The following is a 22500-nucleotide window of genomic DNA, read 5'->3' on the forward strand; positions in this document are numbered from 1 at the left end:
AGACTGGAAAAAGATATGGCAGTGTTCTATATCAAGAACCATTATTGAATGTCCGAGGCAATATTAATTAGATGACATATAATAAAAATATGGGAATAAAAACATGAAACAACTACATGACATCAGAGTGTATAAAAAAAGATGCAATAATTATCATCAATTACTTTACTGGAATGAAAAAGCATGCAAAATTACAAAGACTGTTTTCTAGGGTGTGCAAACTAAATTCTTTTACTCTTAAAACTTAAGAGATTATTTCTGCAAAAAATGCAGTGGAAAATGAATCAAGTTGCTTTTGACAGGAGGTAAGGGAGTAAGGAATTAGTCAGGAAAGTACGTAGTAGCTATGACAACAGCAGGGCAAACACAAAGAAGACAGAAAATCACAGAAAGAAAAAAAAGATACGCTAAATGCACATCAGATCAAATTACATAAAAGTTGGAGAAAATTAATTTCGTGTCTATCTCATGAAGGGCAAATCAGATGCAAACACATCACTGATGTTATTTGCATTTCTATAATGCAACATGTAATATTACCATTTCTTGAAAATGATATCAAAGTTTTATTCATAATAAAACAGGATAAAACAAAGGTCAAAATAAATCTAAGCCACACTGTATACCATTCATGTATACCCTGTTTCAGGATCATAAATATAATTCTCAAAAGATTTTTTCTCCCTAAAAGATTCCATCCAACAATGGCTATTTTAACAATACTAGCTTTGCAAGGCCTAGACCAAAAGCTAAGAGCTAAGTTGCAAAATTAATAACTAAAAGGTTTATTAATGTTCTTGTTCATGCCCCTCTGCAATTTCATAGAACAGAACTACATATCTTCAGTTTACCTCAATAGATTTTGTATACATAACTTCTCAAAGATATATAACTTATAACTGATTATTGTGTGTGATCACCCAGACTCATCAAAATTCTGTCAAAACAATAGTGACATCGACATACACAATTGCTGAAATAAAACAGCATTTATGCAATGTGAAAGACACACTGTTGCCTATCAGAGTTTGTACACAATTAGGTGCTAGGGATCCCTATTAACATAGTTTCACCATCATATTTACATGCTTATAGACAAAAGTATTAAAACAATAACAATAAGAAAAATGAAACATTCCCCTAAACACAAACTATACAATGAATCATTCTCAATCTAATGAATAAATTATAAACCTACACTAGAGAATAGACTATAAGATGTAAAGTAATATGCAACCACTGCACTTAATTTTTTAACCTTGTCTGTCTAATATAAAATCTTTGCAAAATATCTCCAGTAGCAAAGACAACAAATTTGATCCACAAGAAGCTTCAAGAGTGAGATGGACAAAACTCTCAAGTGTGTTCCATGATGAAACAATTGAATGAAAAGTCAGTCACAGCTGAAAGCTCTTGAATTAAGAGCAAAAGAATTGAAAATATTGTCTTCACTAATGAAAATTATCCTCTTCCTTCCTTATAGCTACACAACTAATGCTATGTTAAAATAATCAGTAAATTTACACCCATTAAAGACCCTTTAACCTGAAGAATTATGAATTTTACATTTTCTGAGTGATGTTATAGGTAATTTCCTTAAATGTTACAATAAAATTAGAAACGTAAGAGTAAATAGAATGAACACTGGACTGTACTTCATCTTTATCCCAGGAGGTGGAGGTTGGCAGTAAATAAAAAGAAAAAAAATCTAGTAATTCCTCAACCATAACTTATGCATGACATAAAATGATGCATCAAAACAACTTACCTGCAATGAACTATAATAGGACCAGCATCTTCAGGATTTGCTGCCGCTGATTTTCGTACAAAAGACAATACAGGCAGTGGATGATCTGGAGTACCATGATCTGGCCAGTTGGTATAATGATACTGATACACAGTACGTTCACTGCCACCAGATTTCTTACATTTAACCTGAAAAACACATAATTTCATTGCATCATTCAATAAAATATTCCTTGGGATTGAAACAAAGAAAATCACAAATATGCAACTGTGGCCTACTGCCATTCAACAGATAGTGTCATTTATGATGAAAATGACAGGTGAAAATTCTACTCTAGAATGAAACTTGGAAAGGGAGTCTCCAGGATGCTGCTGCCTACATATGATTCTGGAATTGGAATTGGAATATAAAATTTATGCCAATACCAAGTACTGGAACCTATCAGTTCTTTCAGTGCTGAAAGGGAAACTGAGAGCAAAAAAGTTGGAAAGGTGTAACAGGAGGAAAACTTATCATCTGTACTATGAAACAATTGTTAGGAGTGTGTGGAAAGTAAGACAGAAGAAAGAGAATATGAACAGAAGTATGGTCAAAGGAATGATAGGAGCTGCAGCTAAAGACCGAAGGAACTATGCAAAGAACTTAAAAAATGCCTACAGAGGACCACGTGAGGTACACTAATGGTACTAACACCCTATGGTGTGCATATGATTTTACATTTATAAAAGAATCTGAGGAAAACAGACTTGAAGCATTTTGAGGGGAAGGGAGGAGCAGAAAGGATTGCAAAATAATTTAAGTAATACTGGACAGGCCACACAAGGAAAAAATCCCTGAAAAGTGGCAGAGAGAATGCTGCGGGAGTTGTAAGCAATTCTATGGATCAGGGAGAGAAAGAGAGAAAAACAAAATAAAATATGAAAGATAAATAGTAAATACAAAAAATAAATGTTAATGAGATAAGAAACTAATGAGATGTAGTGAAGAGAATAGATATCAGAGATGATACAACACATGTTTGCTTATTATTATTAGTATATAATATGCTGACAATCTGGGCATTGTAAATATCTATCCAGCATTGATGACTGACAGTTGTTGTTTCTCATGGGTAACAGCTAAATAGGTTAAATTCAGATCTTCAACACAAAAAGAGAAAAGCCTCTGGAAATTTAAGGACAGACATTAATTCACATCCTGAATCAAGTTTTCATAAATCCCAATACATGTACCAAACTAATGCGAAAAAGACTAACTAAAAGAGATTTATAAATTTTGGATCAGCTTATCTTCCTGCTTCTTATACTACTTTACAGGGTGGGTGTTTACTTCCTTAAAGTTAAGAGGAGATGCTGTTAGTTCAGGCAAGGGTTTAGGTTAGGTTACTATGTAGCCCTTCATGGAAGATTAAGAGAGGTCCACAGGGACAAGGCCCTTGTCCAGGTAAAACAACAGCACCCTAAATTGGAATTGGTTAGGATGTATTCCTCTAAACACTGAGTACACTCAATTGCAATGTATTCCATGGCAAACTTTGGGGGATGTTAAATTGATCCAAAATATTGAGGAACTTGAAGGACATTAAACTGGGTTTTAAACAGCTATGCTATACACATGGCAATAAATTAAAATAATAGCTTCATTTTATAATATCTTTAGAATGCATAAGCTTATACAGGTGGCCCACGGTTAACGGCGGAATCGCTTAGCTGCGAATCGGTTTTACGGCTGTCATAAATATTATTCAGTAAAACAATGAGGCATTTAAGGTATTTTTACGGCACAATTTTCGGTCAACAGCACCACTAGCGCTGTTATGTCTAAAGAGTTCATACATTTGTAGAGATGCCATTCAGACCATAAAGGTTGTGCAAATGATAATAACAAATTTTATGGAGAGTCATTACATAGGTATTAGGGTAAAATATATGCTTCTGACGTTGTTCTATGCCGAAAATACTGAGTTACACAAGTGCAAATTTAGCTTTGGATGTGTCGATTTATAAATGTTCATGCTTTCATGTTTAAAATGTGTATGAAAATGTATTACGTATATTTTTATTTCTGCACAGAAATATGATACAAAGGCAGCTTTTGAAACTGCCCTTCACGTTATCAAAGAGGATGTTATTTCATGTTCTTTCTTGTGAGCCGCCGCCTGCTGCTCTTCCGAAAATATAGAGTTAAAAAAAGTGCAAATTTAGCGATCTATGTGTGGATTCCATAAATGATTATGCTTTTATGTTTAAAATGTGTATGAAAATGTTATTATGTAGAGGGTATTTTTATTTTATTACATAAATATAATACAAATTAAGGCAGCTTTTGTAACTACCCTCCATGTTGTCAGAGGATGTTTTTTCAAGTTCGTTCTTGTCCGCCACTGTTCCGAAAAATGCATGGTGTTATTTTGATAATTATGCATTTTTTCCATAAATCCTTTAAAAAGTTATACATTACTTAACTGTATCCAATAATATTGTATGTATTCTCATATTATTGTATTATAAAATACTACAGCAAATCTAAGCCAGTATTCTGCGGAGCGGCCAATGTTTTGGTTTGAAATCAGCTGATGGTGAATATGAGTTTTTTTCGCCATATTTAACGCAATTCTGAGTGAATTTTCTTGCTTCTAGTTAGCATAAACGAATATCTACATACTTGACTTGTATGAGACAACGTTAGTTTTCCTTATACGATGTGTTTTTAGGTGGAAATATGAATTGAATAGGTCTCATTGTGATTGTGAACTTAATTTTTTTTTCGTTACCAGATTATGTTGGCGCCATGTTTATTGTGTAAAAAAAAATTATGTGATTCCGTTTGCAATTTTCCTTTATATCATCATAATACGAATTTTACGTTATTTATCTTATATCGGCGTAAAACCAACAGTAAAATGTGTTCTTTCAAGCACAGTAGTTTTGATTAAAATGATTCGATCTCGATTTTATCTACAATTGTGTTTAATGGCATACGTTTACTGGAGTTTTATCCTTGTTGCCGATGCACGATAATAGTCATTAGCAGCTTGAACCGTTTTCGCAGCTTCAGTTATAACTAGGTTTAAATTTAACAGTATATTTCCCGATTGATCTTTGATCTATAGCAAATAAAGTTATTACATTAAGATATCTCAGTTCTATTCTACCTAACATCATTTATAACAACTACGGTAGTAGTGTACTATAGTACGATGATTGAAATACAAGCATAACGGATGTTATCCAATTCGGTTGTACTTAGAAAAAAAAAGAAAAAAGTTGTTTCTCGTTCGCTTGTTCATGGCTGTACATGTTTACACAACGAGTATAACGTTAAAACCATACTTTCATCCTTCTCTTTTGCTGTTTTTGAACTTATGTAACTAGAAAGATGGGATACAGTTAGGCAATTGTAATTTGGTCTCTCATAAAATCGAATGATCGTAAGACGAATTATTGAAACTTGAACACTATAGCTGTATAAAACCTTATATCTTTACATACTCTAGACACCCAAAGGATTAAAGCTAATCTTTTTTTCATTTTACAGTATTTATAATACTATAATGTACTGTACAGTACATACTACTGTACAGTAAATTCTATAGTACTATACTGCATAAAAATAATTATACTTTTGCGCCATTACGGGATTACGGTGCTGTTTGACTGGTCTAGGACACTGTTATCTGGTCTAGAATTTCGAAAGGTGTGCAGCAGCCTAGGCTTTAAAATAGCTTAGTGTTGAAAATCACTTAGCGTTGGCTGCCAGGAACGGAACCCCTGCCGCTATCCAAGGACCGCCTGTACGTAGAATCTAAGAAGGAACTCGTAGCAAAGTGTTGGAGGAGGTTGCATGCTGATCTCAGTGAGAAAATGCCTACAACAAGCACTGCTGTTAGTGAATTTAAGGACACCAGAGGCTGGTTTGAAAAATTCAGAAAATGAATGGGGCATATACATAATGTGCCTACTTCAGGGATTAACGAATGTTTGCAAAGTGAAATGATGTAAAAAATTCTGTGGAGAATTATCATCCCAACAGAGATGTTGTAATCCTTGTCTCTAACATGTTTAATGATGATGCCGTGTTTAACTTTAGGGAAATTTTAAAGAAATGCCAGAAACATATGTCTCTGGACTCTCAAGCTGGTCCTAGTCCCAGTAAAAAAGAGATGTAACCCCCGATAAGTACTTGATACCTGAAGTCCTTCTGAAGGAAGATTCACCTTCCAAACAATAACCTCTCCTCCTCTCCATCTTCCATTCGCTAACAAGTGTTTTCCATAATGGTAAGAGTGATGTTAAATGTTCATTTATTCTTTTCATTAATCATACTTATTTCTCATTATTTTCTGTATGTAAAACTGTTAATCCCTATAAATCGTATTTATAAAAAGTATTTTTGGGGATCTGGAAAGCTTTAATTGTATTTACATTATTCCTTATGGGATTTATTGTTTTGGTTTTCTTATGTTTTGGATTTTGTAGGAAGTTCCGGAACAAATTATGTACGAAAACCGAAGTTCAATGTATTACCTAAATCAATGTCCTACTCCCAAATGTAGCATACCAATAGTTTACTGTATTACAGATTTTTTCTTCATCAACAAAGCAATTTTCCAAAAAATAAAACTGTAATCCATAAATGCCCCATCAGAAGGAATGTAATCAACAGTAACACCATAATCTACATATGCCCCATCAGAAGGAATGTAATCAACAGTAACACCATACAAATCATATAGCAAGCTCCAAAGCTTTAAACCTACACTAAAATACAGGCAGTCCCCGGGTTACGATGGGGGTTCCATTCTTGAGACGCATTGTAACCCAAAAATCGTAACAAATCGTAAGAAAACCTTACTTTTAATGCTTTGGGTGCATTGAAAACTATGTAAACTGCACTCTTATTGCATTTTTCATAAAAAAAACTTCAAATATTGATTATTTTGCATTTTTGGTGTCATATTTCATTTGCCAGATGTAGGCGTTGTAGGCGTCATAACCCTGGAAATAATTTCAGATGAATATAATTGAAAAGTGCCTTAACCTCGGAACGTCGTAAGCCGAGCCCGTCGTAACCCGGGGACTGCCTGTATAAAGATTGTGTTACTCTCAGTCTAATACTCAAGTGGACTAGTATTTCCTTCATACATATGAACAGGCTTAAAGAGATTAAAGACTTTGTTCCCCTTACAAAAAATTATACAAAACTATACCACTCTCCTACAGGAAAAATAACAACTACTGAATCTTAAACCTCTGCTAGTGTTAAACCTCCTTATGAAAGATAAGTAAAATTCTCAAGGCACCTTTGAAAGATACCAGCCTTAACAGCACCTAGTTCTGAGTAGGGCAGATTCTGGTAACAAAAAAAGTGGCTAATCCCTTTTAAGTTAACATACAGAGTGGATTAGGGTCTTTACAGCTTATAAGGATTTTACAATCCTTCTAACAAGCGCCAAAAGTCTTGTGTAAACTTTTGATGTATTGGGTGAAAATCCTAAACTATCCAAAAATTTGAAATTATAACCATTATACTAAGGAAAACGTAAGGATATTTTGTGTTTGTTTCAATCACTTATACCTCAATCAATCAACCAGTTCAAAGTCACGAGTTGGAAAATGCCAACTCAAAAAGTCTGGCAAACTCTTGCTCATACTGAAAGAGTACTGTGTATGATGGAATTTGTCCTGAGAGAGCAACAAAAATTTTAATGACTACAAGTGTGGTGAAAGTCGAAAACATATTGACATTCTTAACAAAGAAAACGGAAGTGAAGACTTTGATAACATAGAGGAAATGAGCCATCAAGATGCTTAAGATATTTCTAATGACTGCCATCAACTAACCAGTGAACAGCTAAATATTATGAATGCTGGAAGTTTGTATGATTAGGATGAAAACCATGACTAAACAAAATACCCTAGTTTGTGCCTTTCTTGTCATCAAAGGCTTGAAATACTCTTGATGGACCACATGAGAAATCCTTTACATATCAAACTGATGCAGTTTTCCACTCCTGCCCTTACTCCTTATCCATCAACATAACTTCAATGAACGAGAGGCATTAGATGTAAAAACAGCTGATCCATATGGTGCTCAAGACAAAGAAAGACCAACACCTCCTCTAGATGATATAATTATTTAAAAGAGACTGAAGTGAAGAACACAGTATTTGTTCCATCCTCTATCATAATTTACTAACATGCCTAACCAGCCCAAGAAGAGGCGCTGTTAGGCTCAGAGGTCTGGATAAACTAATCCTTTACAATAATAATACTAGCATGCCTGCCACAGCTTTGGTAATGTATAGGTCTATCAACCATACTCTCAGTGCCACACCAATTACCTAAATAATTCACACCACCTCACCTCAGTCGGATCCAACTCTTAATATACTTTAGTCTTCATACAGAATTACCATAAATAGTTTATGGCATTTTGAATATATGTAGGATCAAGATTTTTTTTCTCTTTCTCATCAATACAGTGAGTCTTGCTGAATACGTATACTAAATATACATTTTCTAGTTTAATGGTACCAATCATTGTAAGAGAACAGAACATGAAAAAGTACTTGGGCTTAAATAAGATAAGCAAAAAGATTGATCATTACAAAAACACTTTTTCTATCTCACTATGCTTATATATTTTACAGCACTGAATGATGAGTTTAAAAGACTGCATGTATTCATTCAAGTTTCCCTTATAATAATCAAAAGGTTTTATTGGGCTTAGAACAGTAATCACCAAACATAATATTCTCCACCAAATATTTTTCATTAATATCTATAAGTTACAAATTTAAAACACCTGCAAAGGGTTCAAAAAAACAAAGAAAGAAAAAATTCAGAGTAAAATATATGAGTAGCACTATCATTCAATTCATTCTCTTACAGTTGTTAAGTCTTCAAAACTTATATTTATGAAGTTCAGTTACTAACTTACTAACAGTATTCAAATCAGAGCTTTATAGAGTTTCAACCAGAAGCCCTCACAGGAACCTTAGGATGAATGAAATGGCATTCTATTTGCTGCTGGATATCAACTTCAACATTTCTTTTCGTGAAAGACACTCCGAAGTAATTTCTTCTCAAATATGTTTTGTGGAAAAAACTTCTTAACTAACCTCTGAAAAACTTAAAGGAAAAAATAATTTCATTTCAATTCCTGCAAAATTCCAATAGAAGCTCAAAACCAGGGACATACCTTCATATGCCTAATAGCAAACTTTCGGATGGTGTATGTGGCCAATACCTCTTCATGTACTAACCGAACTTGAATGAGACCATATATTTCACTGCCTTCCTTGGGCCAGTATTGATCACACTTTTTCTGTAAAATGCAGAATGAAACATGAGATTAGCACTCGATCAACAGAAAATAGAAGTTTTGTCTTGTGGTTGGTTTCTATAATGGCACAAATTACATTACACATTCACAGTTCCGGTCAATTAAAGAGGGAACCATCTGAATTAAAGTGTTTACAACTAGCTAACCCATCTGCCTTCAGCATTACAGGAATGAACCATAAATACCAAATCAAAAACAAATAGATAAATAAAAGACATCTCAAGGACATGCAAAATGGAATGTGACCATCCACAAGGGCAAAACTCCTATACATAATGATGTTTAAATGAGCTCTGTGAAAAGAACCCAAATAGCATAATCAATAACTAAGATCTACAACACAACTAGACAGCTAGAGGGGCTAGTCCCCTCACAATACCCTCATTTGGTTAGCACAAATATTTCACTACAGGAGGTTTTCTTTGTACTCTAGAGAACTCGAAATCTAGTCAGCAAATGACATGAAGATACACATATAGGACCATAATCAGAAAGACCCAAATCATGGATATGTAGAAAAATACAAGTTCCATAACAATTCATAATTATAAAAAATAAAATATGAGTAGTAAAAACAACAGAGAGATACTACTACTTCACATTTAACAACACAATAACTATTCTGTAGATAATAAGTGCTTTTAACCAAATGAGTTGTCAATGGCAAGCAAGGGTTGGTTGTGTACAGTGGCATGCCAAGCGAATGTCTCCCTTGTGCACACCTAGCATAAAGAAGTTTTGCACCGTGTATTATACAATACCTCTAGGCATTGGGTAGCTAGCTTTGGCTGTTTTTTAACAGTTTCCTATGAAAGGCAGAAAAGGAAAGAAAACAAATATTACCTTTCAGCCCACAATGGTACGTGAACAATGCTGCTATGATAAGGAAGTACTGCAATACTTTTCTTTTACTTGAGAAAAAAAATAAAATCTTATCATTACTCAAAGTGTGTAAATGTACCGTCAAAAGCTTCAATGTACGTATGTAGTTTCATCCACATGTAAAATACTGTACACCACAAGTTTTGTACCAGTTTTTTTCTATGAATTACTTGTAGGTGTTCAGAGCAATAAAATCTGAAAAAAAAATGACCAAATGCCTATGGCAATCCTTACTCTCCTTAACTTCTGAGAATAATTTCCCTTTTCAATTCTATTATTTACACAGAGTACATATAACTGTCCATAATCTGGTGCAATATCAAACATTCCTATTAACTGGATGGTATGGAGGAAGTCCTACATTGTTACAATACAGAAGCTACGAAGGGAATGCTATGAGAGATATTACTACATAAATAAGCCAGTCCTGTTAAGGGATAACTTCCCCTACAGTTGTACATTGTGAAAAAAGAAATGCTTACCCGTCCTCGCTCCACAAGGTTTGTGATCATCACGATTATGTGAACTCTCTGTTCCCACACCATGCGCCAAAATGTGTCAAACGTAGATGGCAGAGGCCCCTGCGTTCCAATGTAGGCTCTTGCTTTATCATAACCATCAATGTAATTTGCATTGACATATTCAATTGATTTCTTTTGTCCAGGGAGGGGTCGAAGTGGAACACGTGTGTGGTCATCTGAAAATCATAAAAATTTATGGTTTACTTCAGCATGATAGTCTACTAAAGTTTAGCAATGGGAAATATTACTACTACTTCATGTCAAATTTACAATTACAGATGTATAAAAATAGTAATACCTAAACTACTGAACAGTCTTAGTAAGTCACAGAACTGCTACTGCTTCTTTAAAAAAAATTAGTATTGCAAATTATTGCACTAACTCAATATTCTGAGACCTTAATAAATTCAACTAAACCTATATACAATAAATTTACTGACCATTAAGTCACAAAACTGCTATCGCTTATTTAAAAAAATATAGTACGTATTGCAAATCACTGCACTATCTTGACATTCTAAGACCTTCAATTCCACTACAACTTTAATACTGTATTACAAATTTAATTATAATCCCTAGCCCTGAAAAACTGAACTTTCACAGAAAACAACACTCAACAATTCAACTGTAAAGAAAGACGATATATATGGCTCCTAAACATTAGTTAGTACAACAAAAAAAAATAATTATGAGCATTATTATGTGATTATTATTGTTGGTTAAAGTTCAGATATAGTGTTCACATAAAATGTGTGTTACTGTGAACTGGGTCACTCAGGCTATTTATAGAATATCAATGGTTAAACAGGTAGTGCTATTTCGAATTTTAGGTTAAGGTGAATTACCTGAGGATGGCATTCTTTTCGAGATGAAGAATGTCATAATTTGCAGAGTGGGTTCATCTCTTTGGCAATGAAATGAGATAGTGCTTTTGGCAATGCATACTTTGACCAAGCTTTTGAGTTATAATAACCTAATAATACAAATTACTATGTTGCTTGCGTATAATTATCCAGCATAAGCATATGCAAAGATCCTGAGTTCTTGGAAAATGAAAAGATTGAATTATCTTTGATATGTTATACGTACATTTTAAAAAAAGATCCAAGTTCAGTATAGAGCAATCGGCACTTTTCTAAATTAAAGTGTTGAACTGTTTGGCAAATTGGTGCCATCTACACTCCAATTCTTGAATGTATTAAGCTAATTTAAAAAGACTGAATTATTCATTACAAATGTATTGTCATCATGTGCAACTTTTCTATGATAACTGGCCAGCCACATGGATGTGCACCCAATGAAACTGGAAATGTCACTTCTATCACATGAAACATTTCTTTTGAGAAGCACACCACAAAGACCCTTCAGAAGCCTCAATTACTGTACTGCTAAAATAGAACTAACAATAATTTTTACTAATGACAAAGAAACACACTCCTTAAATTACAGTATCATTTTAAGTACTATTCAGAATTATAAAATTCTTCAGGGAACAAACCAGTTCTACAATAACGTTGACAATAAATACGTAGTTGTTGGTATGTAAATATCCTCAAACTAGTGTTCTACCAAAACGCTGAATTTTTAAATTCAGATTCTACAGAGTCTGGCCTTCTCATAAGTGGCAAAATCAATAAATAACAGACCCCACAGTATGCCCTTGAACATTAAGAACAAGGGATGCCAACCTCTTGGAGAGTGCAGGCCAGAGAGCTATGCAGCGTCTTGGAGGAAGGCCATTAATATCATAATTACTCTACGGATTGCGCAATGCCTTAAACTAGGTAACAACGGTTATATATAATTATTGTCCAGGTGTTATGTTGGAGTATCTAACTTCTTAATCAGTTCAATGGATTTATCCAAAAAATGCATTACTTCTACAAAATGAATATAATAATTACAATGGACCCCCCTTATTCGCGTTCTCTGGATTCGCAGACTCACACATTCGCGGATTTCCCTCGGGAACGTTTCCTGGCATTATTCGCAGAAAATGAGCATATTCGCTGTATTTTTCTACGAGAAATATCCACAAATTCCTGGTTTTTTAAAATAAATTTCATCTAAAATGCACTTTTTGTGATAAAACTATTAAAAAAACCAAGTATAAAAATTTATAGTGAATTTTTCTTTAGTTTTAACTAGCAAAATAGACTGTTTTCAGAGTTTTTGTAGGGGTTCCAATTTACATATTCACGGTATTTTCTTTGTTTTGTGTACAGTATACATAGTATCTCATTCTCAGTTGCATCTTGCATTAACATACAGCAGCACAGTTTTGTTCTTTGGGAAAAGTTACTATTAAAATATGTAAATTATGAAGTTTAAACAATATTCGCCGGTTCTAACTATTCACGGGGGGTCTGGTACGCATCCCCCGCGAATACGGGGGGACCACTGTATATAACCATTACACCGAGTCTTAAAAGTTGGTAGGATATTATATTTAAAAGGGTGAGGTGTTAAGAGCAGTTTTCCACCAAAGGTTTTGTTTAAACGTTTCCTTCTGAATTGAGAAATGGACCATCACTCACATGCAACGATGTTAAGATAACGATTTTTCTGCTTATTGTCCGGGTGCTGAGAGTGCTCTGCAGGATGATGTTCCTGAGCTGACGCTGCCTGAATTGCTTCATACTCTTTGGAGAAGGCAATGTCTCCATCAGCGTGGAGATCGGCAACGTGCTGTCAAGAAAATTATCAATGAAATAATGAAATATAAATATTTCTAACTCCAAATCTGTTATAAATAGTATATAATTTCATGTATGCACAAGGTTACCAAAAAATATAAATACCCTGTCATGACATCTAACTACTACTCCAGTTTAAAATTGCAATTTCACATAGCTATGCTTGAGGCAAGAGGAAAAAAAAATAAATAAGCCTAACCCCTATTTATAGTTTTCAATAAATAACATAATAACCCCTATTTGCATTTTTCCATAAACAATAATGTAACTTTCATAAAAAAAACCTCTGTACATTCAAAACCTTTGCACTTTAGTCATGAACTGTGAGGATTCAAATGAAAACTGTAAAATCATAAATATTATTTTAAATTTTTGAGTTTGTACTTACAATGCTGACCAGTAATTTTTCTTTTCAAAGGATAATCATCACCTTTTGTTCATTCCATACTAGTATAGAGAAATAATATTTCACTTAATATGAACATTTACCGACTTAATGTAAAATATTAAGGTCTAAAAAATACACATTTGAGTGATTTCAAAAGTAAGATTCGGGTACTGTAAGAACAAAACAGGAGGAAATAATAGAAAGTGAGTATTGTACAGGTACTACTAACAAGAGCTATAAAAGTAGTAATGTCTTATAATAACTAAGCATATAAGTTATTGCAAGGTTGTGATCGCTTAAAATATCTTGTTGTGGAGTCTTGGTAAGGCATCACCATCTTAAAAGTTATAAAGCTGGCTACATAGGTCTTACCAATACTAATAACTTCATCATATCACTATGGAGAAGTATAAAGAAAAAATTTTGAAAACACATATATAGAAATGAATCAAAAGGATACCTAGATGAGGACATTACACATGGAGAACAGAGATATTAGTAGCTGGCTTCACTTGCAGAAAACAGTATGAGAAAAATATCTCAGTCAAAGTCTATAAAGATACTGGCAAGGAAGGCTGTTTTTTACTTTAAAGCAAAGGGAACAAAATGTCTCCTGGTAATGAGCAGTGAGAGAGAGTGGAAACTCAGACGTATTATATACTGCGAAAGAAGTGGCATACTAACTCAAGGTATGTATTCAGTCAATAAGAGTGATAGTATATTTTTATTATGGAAATAAAAGCATGAACGATAGCTATCAAACAACAAATCATCCACTGGTAGTCTAAATCATAATTACTCATAGAAGGAAAGGAAACCGCTAACTTAAGAATGTAAAGATGCCTAAAAGAAGCTCCTGGGATCCTATTGTTATCCACATGACGAAAAATAATATATTCCAAACAGTAATAAAAAATCTAATACAGTTTACATCATCATCATCACTATCTGGCCACATTTGGTTTCAAGTGGCACAAAAACCTTGGTGTTTAAAGTATTATGAAACATTCATTACCATTAAATCAATTTTTTCAAGGTGGGTTTTTCCTTTGGGGGGGGGTTAGGGTATAAAATAAATTTACTCCGCTCTTTTTTTGTCTCATCTAAATCTTGATGTACATCTTTCTTCCATGGCCTCCTAAGCCTTCATAAAAGTTTTTGTCCAGTTACCTCTAGATCTAATAGTATTCTGACAACTGTTCCTCACTCTTCATTTTATGTTCAAACCATCTCAGTCTTTGAATCTTTTTCTACCAAAATGGGAATGTTGCAGCCTGAAACTAAATCCTATAATACCAAAAAATTTTATTTGCAACAGTCCATCACAAAGCTAAAGCTGCCGTCTTAAATCTGCATGGCATAACTCAACAAATATTTCACTGCTACGACTGTCCTAAGAATCATGGCTCAAGGTAATATTACTTTATGCATCACTAGACAAGGACACACCTATGCACCAAGATAAAGGTCTTCCCACAAAAGCTGAAGCTATACTTATAAAGGGTTCACTCCATAACAAATGTCCATAATCATACCTTTGCAAAATCATGAACATCAACTGGGCCATATGCACCATCACCTCCACTGTCATTTTCCCAATCATGCATAAGGACAGGGGGGGCTTTTGGAGGGTCATCAAGGTAGTAGTATGCCCCCTGGAAGAAGCGCCTGAAATAAAAGACACTAAGCATCAGATACAACTGCTTAAGTTTTCAGTTGATAGTAATGAGATAAACATAACATCTTAAGCTAGTACAATCATGGTATTAATCTATAAATGATTAACCCATTACAATGTAATCAATGAGCCTGAGTGGTTGTCATATCCTAACCAATATGAAAAAAATGTTGTATGAATTCCAACAGGTAATTACGTACAACATTTCAGGAAGGTAGAACAAATATTAAATATATACAATTTTGTAAATTCTGAAGTTTAAACAATAAATGGTAGTGTACTAAAATCTTTTTCACGACACATATATAAAATACAGCTTTTAAACTCACAGTTCCAAAATAAAAACCATGCATCTCCACATGGCAAATGCCATAGATGCTGTCTGCATTACATTAAGATATAACTTCAGTAAATTAGTAAAACTTATCATATCTTAGGAGGTTACTCATCACTTTTATGTATCTAAGTCCTCTACTTAATTATTCTGAAACATTTAAGCTGCTTTATCTGGTAACTATCATAATTATCAATTTTCATGGGCCAAACTTATGAAAATTTCATTCTTGCTGCAAAATTGTTTACTAAAAGGCAAATGTTCTGTACTGTACTGCTGTAAGTTAATGCAAGATGCAACTGAGAATGAGATACTATGTATACTGTACACAAAACAAAGAAAATAGTTTTGTTCTTTGGGAAAAGTTACTACTAAAATAAAGTATGATCTGAAAAACAATTGTCAAGTTACTCTCAGGATGTGAAAAGCAAATCATTCAATATTTGGGGAAAAGTTACTGAAATGTGAGACTAAAACAAAAATGCTCATATATTTGGCCTATACTTGGGAGAAGTTTCTACAAAATTATAAAAATAAATAGAAATAAATTCCTAAGTAAGAGAATACCACAACTTATGAACTTATTACCAAAATAGAACTAAACACTAATACGTACATATATAAAAACCATAATTTACTATACTATTTGTAAGTCAATTCTATGAATGAAATTAAGAAAGAAAAATGTAAACAAACCCTCAGTCTTTCATACACTGCAATGGAATATATAAAATTTAGGCCAAAGACCAAGTGCTGGGACCTAAAAGGTCATTCAGTGCTGAAAGAGAAACTGAGAGTATAGTTTTTACATTCCAAGTTTTTACTTTAGAATGGTGTAACAGGAGGAAAGCCTTGCAGTTGCACTGTGAAACAACTGTTAGGAGACAGTTGACAAAAGTAAGACGGAAAAAAAGGGAATACAAAAGGTGGCACAGAAAAAAGGAATAAAAGGGGCTGTGACCAAGTGTTACTGCTGCTGCTGCTGGCGACTCTTACCTCCAAATGACCATGGCTACCACCAGGAGGAAGAGGGCGAATGTAGCACAGATGATCCCAGCTATGATTCCAGCGCTCATCTCCAGGCCGGCCTGGGATGGGTCTCGCAGAGCCACCTTGTGGCAGTCGGGGAATAAAGGGATTTTCCTTGGCTGCGAGAAGGGGCCCTTGTAGGTCTTGTTGTTCGTCTTGAAGAAGCGCGAGTAGGTGCCGCCTCGCACTTTCACTTCGTACATAGTGTTGTAGCTCAGGTTCGTCAGGAGAAACTGCAGTAGAATGGAAATCATCAATACAGTGCAATTAAAGGTTAATCTTTAATATAATGAAATTAAGGTTAACTTCTCAGCTTGTATTATGAAAAATAATTGGTATCTTTTACTGCAATTATAAATATCAAATAGTTTTTCCAGAGAAACTGTAAGAGAAGAGAAACTATTAATAAAATGCAATTAAAGGTTATCATTTCAACTTGTATTCTGAAAATCAATAGATACATTTTACCACCAATACAAATATCAAATGGTTCACATTAGGAGACACTGCAAGAGAATGGAAATTCATTTGTAAGTGCAATTCATGGTAACCAGGGTTATCATTTCAGCTAGTATTCTGAAAAACAAGAGACATATTTCAAAGCCATTATCAATAACAAATCATGAAAAGGGAAAGAAATGAACAAATGTTGATTAAATTTTCCAATCTCCTTACAATAACACAAAATCTGGAGATGAATTTTATGATAAAAATATACTGAATATACATATTCTAACATACCAAATATGCTTACAGATGCACACGCACACACCATAATCAATATGATATGAATATTCATCACAATGAAATTTAAAATTAAAAAAAAAAGCAACTCGGGAACATATTCCCAGAAAATGACGAAACAAAAAAGTTTAGGAATTAATATTCTGAATAATTAGCAGGTCCTAAGAGCGCATTTAATTTAGTCACTAGCGAGACCCTCATTAACCTGAGTGCCGTAAAAAGGCCCACAGGCAATGATCAATAATATGTGACAGCGTGGTTGGGAGGGGGGGGGGAAGGAGGAAGAAGAGAAAAGATGGAAGAGGAAAGAAGGAAGAGAAAGACGAAGATGACTCTTGCGAAAGGGAAGATTCTTCACATGATAAAGATATTAATATGTAAAGGATTTGGGTGACTTTTAATAATACAAAATACTAATGGTGATTGTAGAGTAGAATAGAATCGAATATAGAATTTATGCCAAAAGCGAAATACTGGGACCTATGAGGTCATTCAGCGCTGAAATGGAAATTGACAGTGAAAGGGTCCTAAAGGTGTAACAGCAAGAAAACCTCACAGTTGCGCTATGAAACAATTGTTAAGAGAGGGTGGAAAGTAAGATGGAAGAAAGAGAAAATGAAAGGAGGCACAGTAGTAAAAGGAACGACAGGGGTTGCTGCACAGAACTTCTAGTAATGCCTACAGTGCACCACATGAGGTGCACTGACGGCACTATGTAACCACCTCCGGGGGATATTCATGAGTATACGATTTGGGTCTATTTTCATAATAGAAAATTCATAATGACAATTGTGAAAATGTCAACATGTTTCTGGGATCGATATTTTTGTTGGGGAAAAAGCTTTCGAACCATTAACCTAAATTCTGTTAGAACCATCACAAAAAAGCTTTCAAACCATTCACCTAAATTCTGTTAGAACCATCACGAAAAGCTTTTGAACCATTCACCTAAATTATTTTAGAACCATCACAAAAAGCTTTCGAACCATTCACCTAAATTATGTTAGAACCATCACAAAAAGCTTTTGAACCATTATCTAAATTATTTTAGAACCATCACAAAAACCCTTTCGAACCATTCACCTAAATTATTTTAGAACCATCACAAAAAGCTTTCGAACTATTCACCTAAATTATTTTAGAACCATCACAAAAAGCTTTCGAACCATTCACCTAAATTATTTTAGAACCATCACAAAAAGCTTTCGAACCATTCACCTAACTTACGTTAGAATCATCACATAAAGCTTTCAAACCGTTTACCTAAATTATTTTAGAACCATCACAAAAAGCTTTCAAACCATTCACCACAATTCTGTTAGAAACATCACAAAAAGCTTTCGAATCATTCACCTAAACTTATGTTAGAACCATCAAAAAAAGCTTCCACCTAAATTATTTTAGAACCATCACAAAAAGCTATCCAACTATTCACCTAAATTATGTTAGAACATTCACGAAAAGCTTTTGAACCATTCACCTAAATTCTGTTAGAACCATCACAAAAAACTTTCGAACCATTCACCTAAATTCTGTTAGAACCATCACAAAAAGAGATCGAACCATTCACCTAAATTCTGTTAGAACCATCAGATACATAAATGTTCATTGTTCCTAAGACCTCCAAGAGGAGCAACGGGTAACACAGGTCGGGAAATCGTCATGAAATCCCCTACCCACGCCCGCCAGTCTTCTGATTTAGCCATTTCGGCCCAATTTCCTGTTAGCACCGGATGTAGTGGCCCAGAGGCTGCCAAATCATTACAGCTAAGAAACATGGTCACAATAACAAGATACAGGTGGATGATAGAGAGAGGAGAGAGAGAGAGAGAGAGAGAGAGAGAGAGAGAGAGAGAAGCAGCAGCAGATAAGTATGTTGTAAGAAATAGGGACTATAAAACAACTGATATAGTTTTCTTATAACAAATCGGTTGGAAACCAGAGTTCGAAATAAGATTCTTATATAAAAGATATCTCTCTCTGTCTCTCTCTCTCTCTCTGTCTCTGTCTCTGTCTCTGTCACTCACACACAAAATTCACACTACACACACACACACACACACACACACACATATATATATATATATATATATATATATATATATATATATATATATATATATATATGCATCATTACTTTACGTTTTACGTTACTTCAAAAGTTAAGAAATTAACTAACGGCAACTTAAACAAGACTGAGTCATAAAACCGGATAAGTATTTCTCGCTGGGCGGGAGTGTTGTGTTTACTACACCAAAGCGACCGCCACCGACGGCAGAGCACCTGGTCGAACAATGAACACCTGGGCATAGGTAATCACAGTGGTCTCTATCAAGCAACAGCCGAGAAGAACGACATTTACTTCTAAATAATAATAATAATAATAATGATAATAATAATATAGGCCAAGATACCCACATTGGCGTAAATGTAAATATATATTAGGAATATAATAACTATATATACAAACTACAGCTTTCGAGAACGGGCTCGAAAGCTCTCGTTTGGGTGTGTGTGTGTGTGTGTGTGCATGTATGCATATACATATATATATATATATATATATATATATATATATATATATATATATCTATATATATATATATATATATAGTATATATATATATATATATATATACACACACACACCACTGTGGATTTCTTCATTTTAGTGACATGCTATTATAAAATGATATCTTTATGAATAATAATATAATAATAACAATGTTTTGCATTACAATAAGTTTTCTAGTCCATACTAACTTTACGAACTTGCCCAAGTATCATAACTGTTTGTACGATGTAAATTAATATTCTTAAGAATACATAGACGGGAAAATACAGCATTTAAAAGTATCTACGTCCGATGTTTTAAGAACTTACTTTTCCAACAGAGTAGTACCTCAAAAAAAAAAAAAAAAAAAATGGATCTTTCAAAAGAAAACATGAATTTAGTTTAGTTGAGCAGCCCCTTTCGACCAGAAACGTAACTTTCACCTTTCAGAGAGAGAGAGAAGGAGAGAGAAGGAGAGATAGAGAGAGAGACTAAGCGAGAGAGAGAGAGAGAGAGAGAGAGAGAGAGAGAGAGAGAGAATATTCAGCGCTCTTCTCCTAACAGATCGTGCTTTTATTCCCTTCTGCTCATTCTTCTTCTTGCTTGAAAGCAAATGGACCGGATGGAAGCATCGAGTATAAGAAAAATGTAATAGAAGATATTATAAATCTTTTTTCAAAAAGATTCTTTTCCAACCGGTTCGCAACTATTGACCGTCCCATCCATCCAAAGTCCTCCCACCACACTGAATACCCCTCACATCCCCCCCCCACCCCTCCCCCCGCCCGCCCAAATGCCCCAATCCTTCATATCCTTTTCCGTGCCCTTCATCGCCAACCACCCCCCCACACCAACCCCTACCCCTATGACGCCCTCCCATAGCTCTATCTTTCCTTCCCTTTCTCCCTCCCATCTCCCTTCAGCATTTACGAACAGCTGCACGAGCGGGAGAGGGACTCAAAGAGAGCACAGCTTCTCAGCCTCTCTCCTCCTGACCATATCCTTTCTCTGCCCATAATGAAGGCAAATGGAATGGATGGCAGAGTTCATGATCGTCCCTCGAGGAGGAGGAGGAGGAGGAGGAGGAGGAGGAGGAGGAGGAGGAGGAGGAGGAGGAGGTGTTTGGCGCACACGGCACACAATCCCGTTATCGCCTGATTTCTAATAATCCTCCTCCTCGTTCGTATTATTTAATCCCTTTTCGCAGGGTGATTTAGTTATTTCCCATCTCTCCTGATTTATAATCATCCTCCTCGTTCGTTATGGCAATCTTTATTCTGATTTAAAAACTTAATATAAGACCATCCTCAGATTTAAAAGCGTTCGTATTTGCTAACCTGATTATCTAAAGTTTCTTATAAGGCAATCAACATTTTGATTTAGAATCAGTCTTGTTCGTTAACCTGATTATCTGTAGTTTCCAATAAGGCAAAACGCATTCTGATATGCTAGCCCTCTTATTCGTTAACCTGATTAGTTGCAGTTTCCAATGATAAATTCCCCATCCTGATTTAAAATCCTTCTTTTTCGTTAACCTGATTTTTCGCAGTTTTCAATAAGGCAATCCTCGTTCTGGTTTAAAAGCCTTCTTCTTCGTGAAATTAATTTCCTACGGTTTACAATAAGGCAATCCTGATGTTTAATCCTTCACGTTTGTTAATCTGATTATTTGACGGTTTACAGTCAAGCAATCCTACAGTCAGATAACTGATTTCTTATCTCCATCCATTAACTCTGACCATCCCCAGATTTAAACCTGTGAACTGATTTGTTTTCGTTACTGATAGTCGTCTACTGAACACTGAGAATAGTTTTACAACCATAGTTATCATTAGCCACCGCTACCATTGACATTTTTTACTATATATAATTTTTTAAGTAGTGATTTCTGCTAAATCTTTATTGATTGGTCAAACCAGGCGATAGGTCAGCGTAGTTCGGCTTAACAAATATCTAATAGATCGAGATTCTGAATCTCCAGATAAAAAGCATTCTGATTTTCATATACAAAATAACACGGTCAACACACACACACACACACACACACACACACACAAAACGTTTTCTCAAAATAGCGGCGTTGAATTGAATTGAATATAGAATTTAGGCCAAGAATTTGTTAAGAGAGGGTAGAAAGTAAGATGGAAGAAAGAGACTATGAAAGGAGGTACAGAAATGGAACGAAAGGGGTTAAAAGTGACGTCGTAAAATTCAACATCAATTAATAACATACTTGAACAATTCTTTTTGTAACAACCGCACAACATAAAAATCTAATTTTGTCGTCTAGAGCGATAAAGCTACCGCGAAAATCTTTCATATGTAAGTAGAAACAATATACGTATACAATATCCCTATAAAAAAATTTTCTAGTGAAAACTATAACAAATGATGTCAGAAAACCTGAGACGCAAGAAGCCAGAAAGACGTACAAAGAGAGTTGAAAATGATGTACACACTACGGAATCAACATGAAAATTCTAAGGATAACTGAATGTATATTACTTCGTGACAGTAATCCAGGATCAAGGAGAGAAACTCTCAAAACCTTGTGGCTTTGGCCTTACGGTACCCTGAGAG

The 22500-nt window shown here is 34.6% G+C and overlaps 1 protein-coding gene across 4 annotated transcripts in view; it reads right to left on the reverse strand.

Moving 5' to 3' along the window:
* The window catches only part of LOC135206226 (tyrosine-protein phosphatase 99A-like), a 605334-nt gene that overhangs the window by 24601 nt on the left and 558233 nt on the right, over nt 1-22500 (reverse strand). For 3 of the 4 annotated variants that reach the window (XM_064237584.1, XM_064237583.1, XM_064237586.1), the window contains 7 exons: nt 16590-16855; nt 15117-15249; nt 13035-13185; nt 10459-10673; nt 9856-9900; nt 8951-9076; nt 1769-1935 (listed from right to left, as the gene is read on the reverse strand). In XM_064237584.1, coding sequence (XP_064093654.1) covers nt 1769-1935; nt 8951-9076; nt 9856-9900; nt 10459-10673; nt 13035-13185; nt 15117-15249; nt 16590-16855 — 1103 coding nt within the window. The remainder of the gene's footprint in view (nt 1-1768; nt 1936-8950; nt 9077-9855; nt 9901-10458; nt 10674-13034; nt 13186-15116; nt 15250-16589; nt 16856-22500) is intronic. The other variant, XM_064237585.1, reaches the window with a different exon arrangement.

The sequence above is a fragment of the Macrobrachium nipponense genome, chromosome 29, assembly GCF_015104395.2.
Source record: "Macrobrachium nipponense isolate FS-2020 chromosome 29, ASM1510439v2, whole genome shotgun sequence".
NCBI lineage: Eukaryota > Metazoa > Arthropoda > Malacostraca > Decapoda > Palaemonidae > Macrobrachium > Macrobrachium nipponense.